The following is a 16,002-nucleotide window of genomic DNA, read 5'->3' as shown; positions in this document are numbered from 1 at the left end:
ACTTCACCTCCTCTCTCCTTAGCTCTAGCCTGGTGGCCCATCCAACCACCCTGCCAGACTTTCTGCCCCAGGATTTGTCAAATTCTCATAAATATGCAGATCATCGCCCCCCACCTCCAGCCATTAGCTTCTAGAACTTTCTGGTTGTTTCTAAAACCAGGGGGAGGCAATAGAAGCCTGACCTGTAGCGCCCTCCCGCCTGACCTATATCTAAACCCACAGCAATTACCAAGACTCACTTAAGCTACAGTGAGTCAGCCAAATTTTCACACCAAGAGGGTACTACAATGGTTATCACTCACCATACACAGCTGTCACTTTTGTCCACTGTTCATAGAAAAATTACATAGTTTAGTAACCACTGGGATACATTGCACCCATGGGGGTTGCTAGGAGTATGCTATTTTTTTTTTTTTTTTTTTACAAAAACCATGCAACATTTCTTGCTTCACCCAAAGCCAGGGATTATAAGCTGAGAGGTTGTGTACCTTCTGCTGTATCCTTCTTTGATGCCATTGAGGAGTTGCAAGTCATATTTGGGGCACATAAGAGACTGAGTTCTTCTCTTTTTTTCTTTGAAGAGCGTTAGGCTGCTTTCACATAGGGGCATGGGTGGTGGCGGTTGTAAAGCACCTCTATTTTTAGCGTCACTTTACCATAGTTTTTGCACAGGTATTTGGGTATTTGGTGTACACACCACTCCTTCACTGCTCCAATGATGCTGCTTGCAGGAGTTTTTTAACGTCCTGCCAGCGCATTGCCTCAGACTTTTACACTGAGACTGCAGGGGAGCTGTTTTCAGGCGCTTTACAGGTGCTATTTTTAGCCCAAGAGCGCCTGAAAAATGCGAAAGTGTGAAAGGGGTCTTAAAGTGGAGGTTCACCCTATAAAACATTTCTAAGACTACATCCAGCCCAGTCCTGCATATAAAATGACACTGACCTTTTTTTTTCTTTGCCGTAGATAGCGTTTAGCCGTGGAATTCACCGCAGCTTCCGGGTAGGGAATCCCGCGGGAGTGGGCGTTCCTATTGTCATGCCAATTGATTTACATGCTAAATGACGGCGCACACAGCGCGTCATGACTTCCCGAAAGAAGCTTGGGTCGGCTCGGCTCTATTCGGCGCCGGTGCACAGGCGCCGAATAGAGCCGAGCCGACCCGAGCTTCCTTTGGGAAGTCATGACGCGCTGTGTGCGCCGTCGTTTAGCATGTCAATCAATTGGCATGACAATAGGAACGCCCACTCCCGCGGGATTCCCTACCCGGAAGCCGCGGTGAATTCCATGGCTAAACGCTATCTACGGCAAAGAAAAAAAAAAGGTCAGTGTCATTTTATATGCAGGACTGGGCTGGATGTAGTCTTAGAAATTTTATATAGGGTGAACCTCCACTTTAAGGATCTGCATTGACTTTGGAGTCTGCTTGCAATATATTTAGGGAAAAAAAAACTTCTGCTACTAAAGAATTTTACTGAGAGCCTAAGGTGTCTCATAGAGTTAAGAGGTGTAATGGGAGCTTTTGCAACTAAAGTAGCACATGAAATTCAATGGCTATGTATACAGCACAGAAAGACCCCAAATATATTTAAATGTGTTTTCTTGTGTCTTTTTTGCATTTCACATTTGTATATCTTACTGCTTATAATGTACAAATATACAGCATTTTTGAAGGTTGTCTATGTCCTTCTGACCTATTCAACCTATTATAAATAAAATAAATTACATTTAAAACAAACGCAATCGAGTCAAATCAAATTAGGAATTGGAGATACAAGGGTTACAAAGCGGTTACTCGTGAGACCTTTATTCTGGCCACACCCAGAGCAATGCTACTAGCAGCTACAACTAGTTTTATACAGATCTAAAAAAAAAAAATACAAAGAAGAACAAAGGATTGTTCTTCTTTGTATACATTTTTCAGAGCTTGCTTCTGCTTTGGGATTGCTGCCGCTAAGCGCCTTGGACTGTATTTACTTGTTTCTGGAATAAGGACTACCATTATTAATTAATTAATTTACTATCATATCATCACCTTACCAAGAATTATCCATTTTGTATTCATGGGCCATTGTTGTCTATACTCTGCTAAATCTTGCGCTATCTGACAATTTTTTCCAAAATAAAATAAATAACTGTACAGATCACTTCAACCTCCCACCAACACTTTGTACATTGGTATATTTATGTCTATATGGCAGGGATGGTGATAGGTTGTGTTCCTCTGTTTGACTACATGACTGAGGCCCCGTACACACGTCCGAGGAACTCGACGAGCAAAACTCATCGTTTTGCTCGTCGAGTTCTGTGTGAAGCCGCCGAGGATCTCGGCAAGCCAACTTTCCTCATTGAACAACGAGGAAATAGAGAACATGTTCTCTATTTGGCTCGACGAGGAACTTGTCGGCTTCCTCGGCCGAAAGTGTACACACGGCCGGGTTTCTCGGCAGAATTCAGCTCCGATCGAGTTTCTGGCTGAATTCTGCCGAGAAACTCGGTCGTGTGTACGGGGCCTGAAAGTGGTGGAATTGACAAGGAAACTGCCATGTTGAATCTTGTTTGGATACAGAACTGTTACCTTGTGCCATTAGTGACAAGTTACTTCGGCCTGTGTGGCAACAAGAACTGTCCTGCTGGGTTAGCATTATCCTCTGGACTGTAGGCTGCTAATCTTTTGCATGTTTGCCCCTGCTTTCTATTATGAAAGGATAAACATTTCATAAAAGTTTCAAGGGTTGTTAGAAAACCCACAGATGCTTTTGGATTAATACCTGTGGTAGGAAATTGCATAAATACCTTGGAATAAAAACACTCAAAGATTAGATGTTAGAAGCCAAAGAGTAATTTCATGAAAATGTGTAGATGAATTCAAGTTTCTTAGCAAAGAAATGTGACTCTTTAATATTACGCTGTGGGGAACATATGTCCTATAGTATACTCTTGAAAATGTACTATTTTCATTAAGTAAGTTATCCAAGTCGATCTGAAAGCCTCGTAATAGAGTTGCTTCTGCTATTTCTTCTGGCATCCCTTTAAATTCCACTGGCTGATTATTTTGTGTGAAAGGACATTCCAAGACGGCATTCCTTGATTCAGCTTTTATGGATATCCTCTTGCTCATGTTATTGTGACACTCGCTTCCCTGTTTGGTTCCTGGAAGTAATTATGAACAATAATGAATAACACCTTGGCCACATTGCTTTAATGAGAGAGCCAAGTCGTTTTATGTATGCCTTGTATACTCCCTCAGAAAAGTAAAACCTAGAGGAAAACGATAATTGTAGCAATAGGGCTTAAGGTCTGTTTTGTTATGAAATTTTGGATGAACTTTCATTGTGTTAGTTCAACATCCAACTAAGCTTAACTTTTGAAGCTGTTTGACTTTTTGGTAGATCTCTCTTTCAAAATGGTGTGTATCCTGTCTTTGTATTTTTCAAATTTCCTCATCTATACTTTAATCTCTTCTCCTCAGGAGCACTGTATATACATTTTAACTTAACAGCAATCCTATAATGTATATATTTCTAGATTATAGGTTTTATATAGGCATTTGTTTATAGTGATAAATGGTAACCAAAAGAAAACCCATGAGTCTTTTTCAGAATTCCATCCCACCACTGTTTTTCCTTCTTGGTAAGCATAGGCCAGGATGTTAGTGAGTTTATTACCATTCCCATGTTCCAAGAGACCTTCAGAGACTGCTGATATGTTACAACTGACTCTGCACAGTACTTACAAAACTGTGAACCATGTTAAAGAATACAAACAGTGGATATTACTTTAAAATCTTTTTTGTGGACATATGGGCAGCTACAAATCATATTCAAACGTGTATTGGAAAAAGGCAGTTTGAGAACAGAAAATGAAGACTGTTAATTGGCTGTACAGAAATATAAAGGGCCACATGTGTGTGGGGGCATAGCACAGACATATACATTTATTCAATCCCTCACTGGCAATACAGGGAGTGCAGAATTATTAGGCAAATGAGTATTTTGACCACATCATCCTCTTTATGCATGTTGTCTTACTCCAAGCTGTATAGGCTCGAAAGCCTACTACCAATTAAGCAAATTAGGTGATGTACATCTCTGTAATGAGAAGGTGTGTGGTCGAATGACATCAACACCCTATATCAGGTGTGCAGAATTATTAATCAACTTCCTTTCCTTTGGCAAAATGGGTCAAAAGAAGGACTTGACAGGCTCAGAAAAGTCAAAAATAGTGAGATATCTTGCAGAGGGATGCAGCACTCTTAAAATTGCAAAGCTTCTGAAGCGTGATCATCGAACAATCAAGCATTTCATTCAAAATAGTCAACAGGGTCGCAAGAACCTTTTATAAAAACAAAGGCGCAAAATAACTGCCCATGAACTGAGAAAAGTCAAGCGTGCAGCTGCCAAGATGCCACTTGCCACCAGTTTGGCCATATTTCAGAGCTGCAGCATCACTGGAGTGCCCAAAAGCACAAGGTGTGCAATACTCAGAGACATGGCCAAGGTAAGAAAGGCTTAAAGACGACGACCACTGAACAAGACACACAAGCTGAAACGTCAAGACTGGGCCAAGAAATATCTCAAGAATGATTTTTCTAAGGTTTTATGGACTGCTGAAATGAGAGTGAGTCTTGATGGGCCAGATGGATGGGCCCGTGGCTGGATTGGTAAAGGGCAGAGAGCTCCAGTCCGACTCAGACGCCAGCAAGGTGGAGGTGGAGTACTGGTTTGGGCTGGTATCATCAAAGATGAGCTTGTGGGGCCTTTTCGGGTTGAGGATGGAGTCAAGCTCAACTCCCAGTCCTACTGCCAGTTTCTGGAAGACACCTTCTTCAATCAGTGGTACTGGAAGAAGTCTGCATCCTTCAAGAAAAACATAATTTTCATGCAGGACAATGCTCCAGCACACGCGTCCAAGTACTCCACAGCGTGGCTGGCAAGAAAGGGTATAAAAGAAGAAAAACTAATGACATGGCCTCCTTGTTCACCTGATCTGAACCCCATTGAGAACCTGTGGTCCATCATCAAATGTGAGATTTACAAGGAGGGAAAACAGTACACCTCTCTGAACAGTGTCTGGGAGGCTGCGGTTGCTACTGCACGAAATGTTGATGGTGAACAGATCAAAACACTGACAGAATCCATGGATGGCAGACTTTTGAGTGTCCATGCAAAGAAAGGTGGCTATATTGGTCACTGATTTGTTTTTGTTTTGTTTTTGAATGTCATAAATGTATATTTGTGAATGTTCAGATGTTATATTGGTTTCACTGGTAAAAATAAATAATTGAAATGGGTATATATTTTTTTTTTGTTAAGTTGCCTAATAATTATGCACAGTAATAGTAGTCACCTGCACACACAGATATCCCCCTACAATAGCTAGAATTAAAAAAAAAAAAACTACTTCCAAAAATATTCAGCTTTGATATTAATGAGTTTTTTGGGTTCATTGAGAACATGTTTGTTGTTCTATAATAAAATGAATCCTCAAAAATACAACTTGCCTAATAATTCTGCACTACCTGTATATACAAATTGGTATTGTCATAGTAATGCGCTGGCACCTACAGTAGTGGTATATGAATGTGTGAATTGGAATTAATAGCTGCTGCCATCACCTGAAAGTATTCACAAAACTGCAATAGGTATAATATATGAAATAAATGGTAACAAAATAAATCCGCCCTTCCTGTGTTCCCACCACTGCGCTTGTGAAAAAATCAAATAGTAAAGTAGCTACTTTAAATGAATTAATCTGTAAATAATATTCTTAAACCCTATAAATAGTGTAGAAAAATATAAGCAGCGCTATAAATAAACTATAAGGAATGTCCGTTTTCACAGACAATCAAAGTGATAATGTCCTTAAAACATCACCCTGTGACATATGTGAGTATGTGCACAAATACAAAAATATTTAAAAATTATTATTATTGAAAATGTCCATAAATCAAATCAGGTTGATAGTGTTCAAATTAACTTCAAATCTTCAGTGATTCCTCTCCCGTCAGATGCAAAACTCACCAACTCAAAATGCCTTAAGCTTCGTACACACGACCGAGAAACTCGACGGGCGAAACACATCCTTTTCCTCGTCGAGTTCCTTGTCAGGCTGTCGAGGAACTCGACAAGCCAATTTTCTCCATTCCCGTCAAGGAAATAGAGAACATGCTCTCTTTTTGGCTCGTCGAGTTTCTTGGCAGTTTCCTCGTCGAAAATGTACACACGACCGGTTTCCTCGGCAAAAGAATATCTCCCAGCAAGTTTCTTGCTGATTTTTGCCGAGAAACTCGGTCGTGTGTACGAGGCCTGACACTCTCGTGCTCGGCGTGTAAACGTATACAAAAACCTCTCGGATAGCAGATGTTCCAGGTTCCAACCAATTAACTGCCAGATTGCTCCGCATGTGAATATATAAAGAATACTCCACTAGCGTGATACCGTAAAAATCCGATTTAATATCACACTGTAAAAGCTTCAAACATTACACTCACATGAATCTCATAGATTTGAGCAATGCACGGCACAGAAAACTCGTTCAAAAGACAAAAACCCAAAGCTGAGTGTATTGGCTGCGGCGGACCCGAGGTAACACACTGATCTCTCACCACCTCCCTGCTATTCCACCCTAGGTCTCTGCTTCCCTGTACACACGGGACAGAATCTCGTCAGGAAAAAAACGTTGTTTTTCCTGACGAGATTCTTGGCAAGAATCTCTTGCCGCCCGAGTGTACAGACACTCCTTTAAAAAGAACCGCGGTTCTTTTGAAAGGCAAGAACGCGGTGACGTCACATTCAATGCCGTCGCCGCCATCTTGCTGCACCCTACCTATGCCTAGGAAGCTACCGCGCATGCGTCAAATTAATTTCGAGCATGCACGGGTTTCCACGGCGACAGGTAAGTATACACACTCTCGGGTTTCTCGGCAGAAAAACACTGCTGAGAATCACAACGAAAAATAGAGAGCAGGTTAAAAATTCCAAGCATAATTGTAGGCTATACTAAAATACATATTGAGCTATGAAAAATATAAGTAGCTCTAATAACAATGCAACCTTAGGTAGAGCTCAGTGTTGTAATTATAAAAATGCATTTGACACTAGGGTATAAGTGCAAAGATCATACCTTTCATAAGTGAGGGTGCGATAAGCTTGTAAAACATATTGGGGGTTCTTTACGAAAGGCAGATCCACTTTGTACTACAAGTGCACTGCAAGTGCCCTGAAAGGCCACTTGGAAGTGCAGTCACTGTAGATCCGTGGGGGACATGCAAGAAGAATAAAAAACAGCATTGTAGCTTGCACATGATTGGATGATAAAATCAGCAGAGCTTCTCCTCATTTCAGATCTTCCCCTCAGATCCACAGCGACTGCACTTCCAAGTGCACTTTTAAGTGTACTTGTAGTGCAAAGTGGATTTGCCTTTCGTAAATAACCCCCATTGGCTCAGTGTACACCTACACACTTCCTTACCCTCAGGTTTGCCAGCGTCCAGGGTAAATGTCCAGAAGCTATAGCAAAAAAACTGTAAAAAAAAAAAAAGAGATAAAAAGTATCTTCCCTGACAGTGGTAGTATGTCTTTGTAAAAACAGCCTTCTCACATGTATGTGACAATGTCCATGTAGTGTAGTTGACATTTACATTTACTTTAATATGTGACTCATGCAAATCATATTTGCAAGAGTAAAAGTCATGGATTATCGACAGATGAGAAGCAATTAAGGTTCAAATATCCAAGCATATTTGTTGACGATACTGCAATATACAGTATATTGATCTAATTAGACTGTCCTTTGATTGCAGATAGCTACAATATCAAGCTGTTATCCGCTACTGCTTAAATGTGCATTAAAAACCACCATGCCTTAAAAAAAAAAAAAAAAAAAATAGAATGATAAAACCTTTTAGTTGAATAGCAAAATTGTTGAACTGAAAAAAAATGATCCTGTGTTTTAAACATAATACTGTTTAAACTCAGCACCACTTTATCATTCTCTCCAACTCTAAAAGCTATGCATTACATTTCACAGGAACTTTGTTTAAAAGGGTTTAAGAACAATTTTCTGAAAATAATCCTGCTTGCCTTCCTGCTTGTTCTCATGGTCATAATAAATGAAAAGGTTTACCATATCCATCATTGCCATTATCTTCTGAGTTATTGTTTTGAAATAATATTATATCCTTACGTACATTAACATGCATTATAAATAAGCGGTGAAACTGAAAGGAAAAATGCAACAATGGCCCAGTGTTAATTTTTTTATTGGCAATAATCCAGCACATAAAACTTACTGCACTAAAAACCATGAAGACAGTCTAAATGCAGGGCAAGTTATATAGTACACTAGAATCTACCCATATTGCATTTCTACTATTGAGTGGAAAAACACTTTTTAGCACCAAATAAATTTATAGCGCTTTTCTTTTTCTTCTCAATATTATTATAATAATACAGGATTTATATAGCACCCACTGTTTTCACAGCGCTTTACAAAATTAGGGGAAACAGCACAGTTACAATACAATATAAAACACAAGGGTTAGTAGGGTCCTGTTTGAGAGTGCCTATGATGTCTTTTATATGCTTTCTTTCTATATTACATTCAGAAAGAAATATATTTTTAATTTAGACAGGTAAATCTATTGAATGTTTGATATTTTCTACTTGCATGGAACAGTGCTCTCGAGGTTACTCTGCACCACTTTCACAGTGTAATTTACTGCTACACTGGGAACAGCCTGTGTTGTAAATAGACTGAAATTGTGCACACTCTGTCTTACATTATCAATGTAGAATTTTAGTTAAAGGCAGTTGCAAAGTGAGCAGACCCCCCCCCCCCCCCGTTCGGTTTGCACCAGAACCTTCGAACGGACCGAACGTTTGCGCGAACATTTAGAACCCTATTGAAGTCCATGGGGCTCGGACGTTCGAATTCAAAAGTGCTCATTTTAAAGCCTAATATGCAAGTTATTGTCGTAAAACGGGGTTGAGAACCTGGATCTTGCCCCAGGGAACATGTATCAATGTAAAAAAAAGTTTTAACAACTGTAGTTTTTTCTGGAGCAGTGATTTTAATGATGCTTAAAGTGAATTTAAATAAAAAATCCTTTAAATATCGTACCTGCTGGGTGTCTATAGTATGCCTGTGAAGTGGCACATGTTTAGAACTGTCCCTGCACAAAATGAGATTACTATAAGAAAAAGGTAATTTAAAACTGCTTGAGGCTTTAATGCAATGTCTGGTCCCTGCAATATGATTGAAAATCATTGAGAAAAATAGCACAGACACAGACAGTACACGCACCACGTAGCTTTAGGTGCACACTGCAGAGGACACAGACAGTACACCACGTGAAAGTACTTGCAGCAATATACCCTGCCTGTAGTAATAATATGAGCAGATCCCTGACTCTAGGAATAAATATGAGAAACACCAGCTTTACGTTAGGTGCACAATGTGCAGAGGACACAGACAGTACACACACCACGTAGCTTTAGGTGCACACTTATGCCTTATCTTATGCCAACACCCTTCACATAAAAGGACATAATTTAGAGAAAGCCTGGCTGAGCCTTTAAGATGCTAGGCACATAGAATATAGCAGATTACAAGAGCTTCTTTTTGTCTGTGTGAAAATGTAAGCATTATATACTACACTATTATATATACGTTTGGACAGCAATAGCTACATCACACATAATTACGTTTACTTCTGTACTGATTTGTCTGTCAAAAAATAATTAGACAAGATACAAATCAAACTTATTTCAGTACTGGCATTTACATTTTATTTTCATTTTAATACGCATGTGCACAAATGTTCTAATATACATTATTTTTATATGAAATTCAAGGTGTAAAGTTTGACTCTTATGCCCTGTACACACGATTGGATTTTCCAATGGAAAAAGTCAGATGGACTTTTTCCATCCGATTTTCCGATCGTGTGTAGCCCCATCTGAGTTTTTTCATCAGAAATTCCGATGAATTCCATTGGACTTTAGATATAGAACATGTTCTATATTTTTACGATGGAGTTCCATCGGAATTCCGATGTGATTTGGTCGGGCAAAAGCCTGATCATGTGTACGCGGCATCAGTTTATGTAGGTTCTTTGGACATATTATATATAGCATCTACTTTCCTGAAAATGCACATATAAGAATTCTTTGCAGAAGTTGCAGTGGTTGTGTTGTAATAAATTAGGTTCTTTCAAAGTGAAAAAGTTGAGTCAAAATCTCCAAGCAGGCATATTGAATTCATTTATTTGTTCATAAGTAAAACAGAATGCTTTTAGGGCTGAACTTTTCATTTGCAGTGCTCTATTCTAAATGTTTTTTTTTCTCTATTGCCCATTGAGGAACACAGCTTGATTGCAATTAAGCAATGTATGGTTTTATTGTCTCCTACAAGAGAAAGGGACACTAGGCACATAGGAAACTGAAGGCCAGTCCCCTTTAGTAATAACCCCTCCCACTTGCCACTTCTGATTAGGTTCCCTAGGAGAATGGGATATTTTTTATTTTATTTTATTTTTGTTGTTGAGTTGGAAGATTTTTCCATCATCAAAAATTGCTGGTTGGCTGAATATTGGAAATCCTTGAAATCTCTCCAGTTAGCCAACAAAGCAATTTTTTCCAGTTCATTAAGTATACTGGTGTTCTCTAAAATGGTCCTGCAGGTGGCAGTTATTACCCATTGTGTGACAGTAAGAACACGATTACCTCCCCTACCACAGTGTCTGGGCTCAGTTTTCAAAGACCCTCAAAATTATGCCAAAATATTATCTCATCATCTCGTATTCAATAATTTTATATATAAAGATGGAATCAATCAGACAAGCAGTTCATTTTAAATGGTTTCTGGTGCTCTATCGTTTTGCTGAGGATCATGTGACAAAATGGGCTACTCCTCCTGCAGTTGACCCACCAGTGTCTCACCTTAACAATTCTCTGGCCATTCATATAGAAGACATACTGTAAAGTAGATTGAAAGGCTTACAAATAAACTAACTTTTAAATATTATTCCAATTTGCCTTTCATGCATTTAGCATAAATTGAAATCCAAATACCTTTTTCCTTTTTTTCCCCATCTAGTCATGTGTCCACAAAATTCTACCTTCTCTGTGTAAATGTGCAGGGGGCTTTAAACAGTAACATTACCTGTTGGCATCCAGCATCAGCCACACATTTACACAGAGGAGCCAGAGCTTTACAGTCCTGTGATCTCATAGAAAAAGGTGAGAAAAGGGTATTTACATTGTTTTTTGTGCTAAAATCTACGAAGGGCAATGAGGAAGCAACATTTTAAACTTGTTTTGTTGTTGAGCCTTTTCTTTTCCTATAGAACCCTACTGACAAGAAGTTGGAAGCTATATCTCAATCCATATACAGTATGCTTTTGTAGGATCTGCCCTTCAACTTTTGCTAGTCTCAGACTTTAACTGACTGATCTAGTAAATATCTAATAGCTGCTGGTGTTAATTCATCAAGTTATATGGTGATGGATGCTAGCTAGGGTATGTCTGTATTGTTTTTTTCCTTTGTCCACATCCACAGAGCCATTTGGTTTATCTGCTAGTCTGCAGAATAACAGTGTAACTAGGCTTTAGCATGACTATCTTAATTTATGCTCTTTGCTGGATAAAATAATTAATAATAAGGTGAGGAAGATAAAAGTACACACCACACCTTCCTATCCTATATCAAACTGTCCTTTTCCCTCCTCCAAGTTAGATTCCAGTTCCTGGACCCACACGTCTCCTTCTAACCCCTTTTAAAATGCCTTTGGCAAAACAGGAAATTTAAACCTGCAGAGAAATGTTTGTCTGCATGAAGATCCACCCCCACCAACTCCAGCATGGGGGGGGGGGTACACAATTGCCTAACTGGAGGTTTGGGAAGCTCATATAACCAACAGATGGTACGGGAGGTAGTATCCAAAGGTTGCAAGATAAAGTTTTGCCTCCACAACACCCTCCTGGCCCAAGTGACAATGCTGTTGCCTGGTGATTGGCCAGTCAGGTCTTAACAACTACATTGTGAGGAGTGAGAGGGGAGCCGCCCCATACTCAAACATACCAGATTTTTTACTAAGAGGCATGGATCAGAGAGGTAGGGGAATGACAATAAATGTGAGTATAGGCATGGTGGAGGCAAAGATTTTATTTTTATTTTTTCCCAACAGGTTTGCTTCAAGCAGCAAGATGTTTTGTTTTTTCAAATGTAAAATGCTTTTTAATATATTTTTATTTAAGAAAGATAATATATTTTAATCACAATTTACATTTTTGCATTTCTCCCTTTCTCCTTCTCAGATGGGATTCTTTCGTAGAAGGTACAAAGAAATTATTGAGGCAGAAAAGAATCGTAAAGATTATGACGAAAGTTGGGACTGGGTCCAAAAAAATCAGTGAGCTGCATATGCCATCCCTGTCACCTGACACCCATTTGCTAGCTGATTGGCTCTGCTCTTGTATCTTCCATATGTGGAAGAAAAAAATCTTCTCCAGATTTTCCGGAGGCTCCTGGATGCTGTTTATTCCTTTATCAAGCTGACTAGCAAAGAAGAGTGTGTCCTGAGGCAACCACTGAAGCTAGATGAAGTGATTGGAGCAATACAATTTTCTCTGCCAAGATAAACTTTTACCATCATGCTGCAGTGAATAGCAATATTTATAAATCCATTATTTGTTATATGGTATATCTTCAGGGGAAGACCTGTTTCCTATAAATGATTTTTTTTTTTTTATAAATGTACAACTTTTATACTGGTTGTGTTTTTATGTGATGACATGTTGTAAGGAATAGCTGTACAGTTTTTTAAATGCACTGATATCTGATGCTACATCCACTGAATCCTCAAACCTGTTAATTCTGGAAACTATAAACACCATGGCTAATTTACTAAAGTAAAAAGTGAAGTGAACATTTTTTGATTTTAAACATTCAATGATATGCAGAAGAAAAATAAGAGTGTCTACTATAACTGAAACATTGGATGTTTAAAGGGAATGCAGGTTCACTTCACCTGATTAGAAAAATAGACCTGGGTTCACATTATTTCAACGTTTAATCATGCTCAACAAAACATTTATTCAGGAAGTTTTAAAGGGCTTTTAGTTTCCAAAATTTACAGTATAAGAGGAACAGTAGCTACATTTTTGCTTGATGATGAATACTTATACAGAGAAAAAAAAGGTTTTAGGCAGGTGTGTAAAAATGCTGTAAATGAAGAATGCTTTCGTAAAAAGAGGTGTTAATAGTTTATATTTATCAGTAAACAAAATAGAAAGTAAGTAAACAGAAAAAAAATCCAAATCAAATCAATATTAGGCATCAACCACCCTTTGCCTTCAAAACGGCATTAATTCTAGGTATACGGAAGAAGGTAGGTTGTTCTAAAACATCTTGGAGAACTAACCATGGATCTTCTACAGATGTAGGCTGCCTCAAATCCTTCTATGTCTTCATCCCAGACTGACTCGATGATGTTGCGATCAGGGCTCTGTGGGGGCCAAACTATCCCTTCCAGGACTCCTTGTTGTTGTTCACGCTAGAGATAGTTCTTAATAACATTGGCTGTATGTTTGGGGATGTTGTCCTGCTACAGAATACATTTGGGGCCAGTTTCATGCATCCCTGATGGTATTGCATAATGGATAAGTATCTGTCTTAACAAGGAGTCCTGGAAGTGATGGTTTGCCACCCACATAGCCTTGATCTCAACATCAAGTCTGTGTGGGATTACATTTAGAGGCAGAAGGATTTGACGCAGCCTACATCCACAGATCTGTGGTTAGTTCTGCAATATGTTTGGAACATCCTAGCTGCCGAGTTCCTTTTAAAAACTGTGTGCAAGTGTACCTAGAAGAATTGATGCTGGTTTGAAGCCAAAGGTAGTCACATGGAATATTGATTTGATTTAGATTTTTCTTCTGCTTGCTTACTTTGCAATTTGTACATTTATAACAAAAATTAAAATATATATATTTGAGAGTATTCCTATTTTCAGCATTTCTTCACACCTGTCTAAAAAACTTTTCCACAGTACATGTACCACACACATACATATACAAGTAAATGCATATGTTTAAGCACCATTTGGAGTTATAAGCTCATCACCTCTATATGTGTATATAGGCATACACACACACACACATACACATATTTGCATTGTCATGTTGTTTCCATATTTTATTGTCTTTTATGTGCACTGCATAGCTTAGTATTGTGTTTATGAAAGCACTATATGAGCGCATATGAGAGAGGAAATATGATGCACTTTTAGAAAGAATTATAAACCTCATACATTTGTAAATTTGTAAATGAAAAAAATCAACATTTTTACCATTAACATGCAAGATATAATTGAGAGAAGAATTATAAAGACATCAATTACTCATGTATTATACTGGCCTTTGTAAACTGCTGTCTGTAATAGAAAAGCTATTCCTTAAAAGGGACACTCATGCAAAACCAAAAAGATTTGAAACATCCTATTTGGGTAGAGCTATAGCTGCTTGCTCGGGTCTTCGTGTATTTTTTTAATAATACTCTGCTTAAATGTCTCTTTATGGTGAAGATCTAGGTTTTTGCAACACAAAGCCCTGTCCTTTACAAATTTAAAGTAGCAAGAGGGGTTGTTCCTGATGATATTTTAAGATAGCTGTAAAAGGGATAAGTTAAATAGTTTACAGACTGGTGGTATGTTTGCCTCTCTTGAAGCTGACCATACCGACTGTGCTACACAGTATTTGTACATTTATATATACATTAACTATTGCCATGCCAGGGACTTCTCTTATACTGTGTGTTTTTAAACTATTTACTGCTGCTGCTGCAGGGGCAGTATTTGTGTTGTAACTTTTTTCCTAAATTGCCTTTCATATATTTACATTTTTAAATTGTGTCAGTCAATATGATTTGTAGAAAGGTAGACACAGACACACATATTTCATAGTGTCAGACACTGGACTGCATAAAAGCTGCTTTTCTATTGCAAAGAATAAAGGTAAAAGTGATTATTGGTTGTATGTTCTGGTTTTGAAAGCTCCTCATTTTCAAACAGTATATCAGCTTGACCAGAGTTCTTCTTTAACATGTCATGCTTTGATGCATAATCAGCATCATCCATCCATATGTGTGAAACCTTTTCACAGACCGAAACTGTAGCCAAGGGAGGGATTCACCAGTATGAATGTATACAGGATTTGTCCAAGGGGCCTTTATAAAGTCACATGCCCAAATAAGGAAAAAAATATAAAGCCCATTACCTTCCACAATGACATATTCAAATGCAAACCTTTGTTACATGAAACGAATGCGGTCATTGTATTGGTGCCACAGTGTGCTGTTTCATTCGAGAATAGATTAAGACAAAATGCTACTAGAAAAAAGAAGACACATTATGGTGTGAAGGATTAAGTTACAATAATTGGAAGATTGACATTTATGGGAACAAAAGTAAGGCCTATTAGTCTAGAACAATGATTCTCAACCAGGCTTCTGTGGAACCCTAGGGTTCCTCCAGAGGTTGCTAGGGACTCCTTGAGTTGTGGCTGGTTGACCTTCAATTTGATGGTCCCTTCATAGTTTCAGGACCTTTAACAATTGGCATACCCAGCAGAATGACTACAATTAGCTGTCTGTATGCGTTTCATTATTCTTACTGACCACCAATGCAAGAGGCCATTGACTCCCTATTTATTGTTTGCTATTTTTTTCCCCACGTAAAGTGGAGTTACCCTTTAAACCAATTAAAAAATAATAATAATATAGTATATACAATTGAAACACAAGTCATATTGTAATTCAATGTTATTAAAAATTACCTTTCCTTTTGAATCTGCAGCACTGTAATTGTTTGTAAAGTGCAATCCAATGTGGCTACCTGGAGGTGTTCTGTACACAGAATGTACAGAACACCTCCAGTTAGTCATATCAGATTGCAACCTAATTTCCTGTATGCTTGAGTGATTGGCTCAGTGATTTTCCCAGACG

General features: G+C 38.5%; 1 protein-coding gene across 1 annotated transcript in view; it reads left to right on the top strand.

Annotated features, from left to right (window-relative positions):
* ITGA9 (integrin subunit alpha 9) overlaps positions 1-15,035 on the top strand; it is a 487,954-nt gene extending 472,919 nt beyond the window's left edge. The window contains exon 28 of the mRNA XM_040353279.1: positions 12,318-15,035. Within this exon, the coding sequence (XP_040209213.1) occupies positions 12,318-12,416 (99 nt within the window). The 3' untranslated portion in view covers positions 12,417-15,035. The remainder of the gene's footprint in view (positions 1-12,317) is intronic.
* Positions 15,036-16,002: the final 967 nt, after the last annotated feature.

The sequence above is a fragment of the Rana temporaria genome, chromosome 5 (assembly GCF_905171775.1).
Source record: "Rana temporaria chromosome 5, aRanTem1.1, whole genome shotgun sequence".
NCBI classification, from domain to species: Eukaryota; Metazoa; Chordata; class Amphibia; order Anura; family Ranidae; genus Rana; species Rana temporaria.
This window is presented reverse-complemented; position numbering and strand designations above follow the sequence as displayed.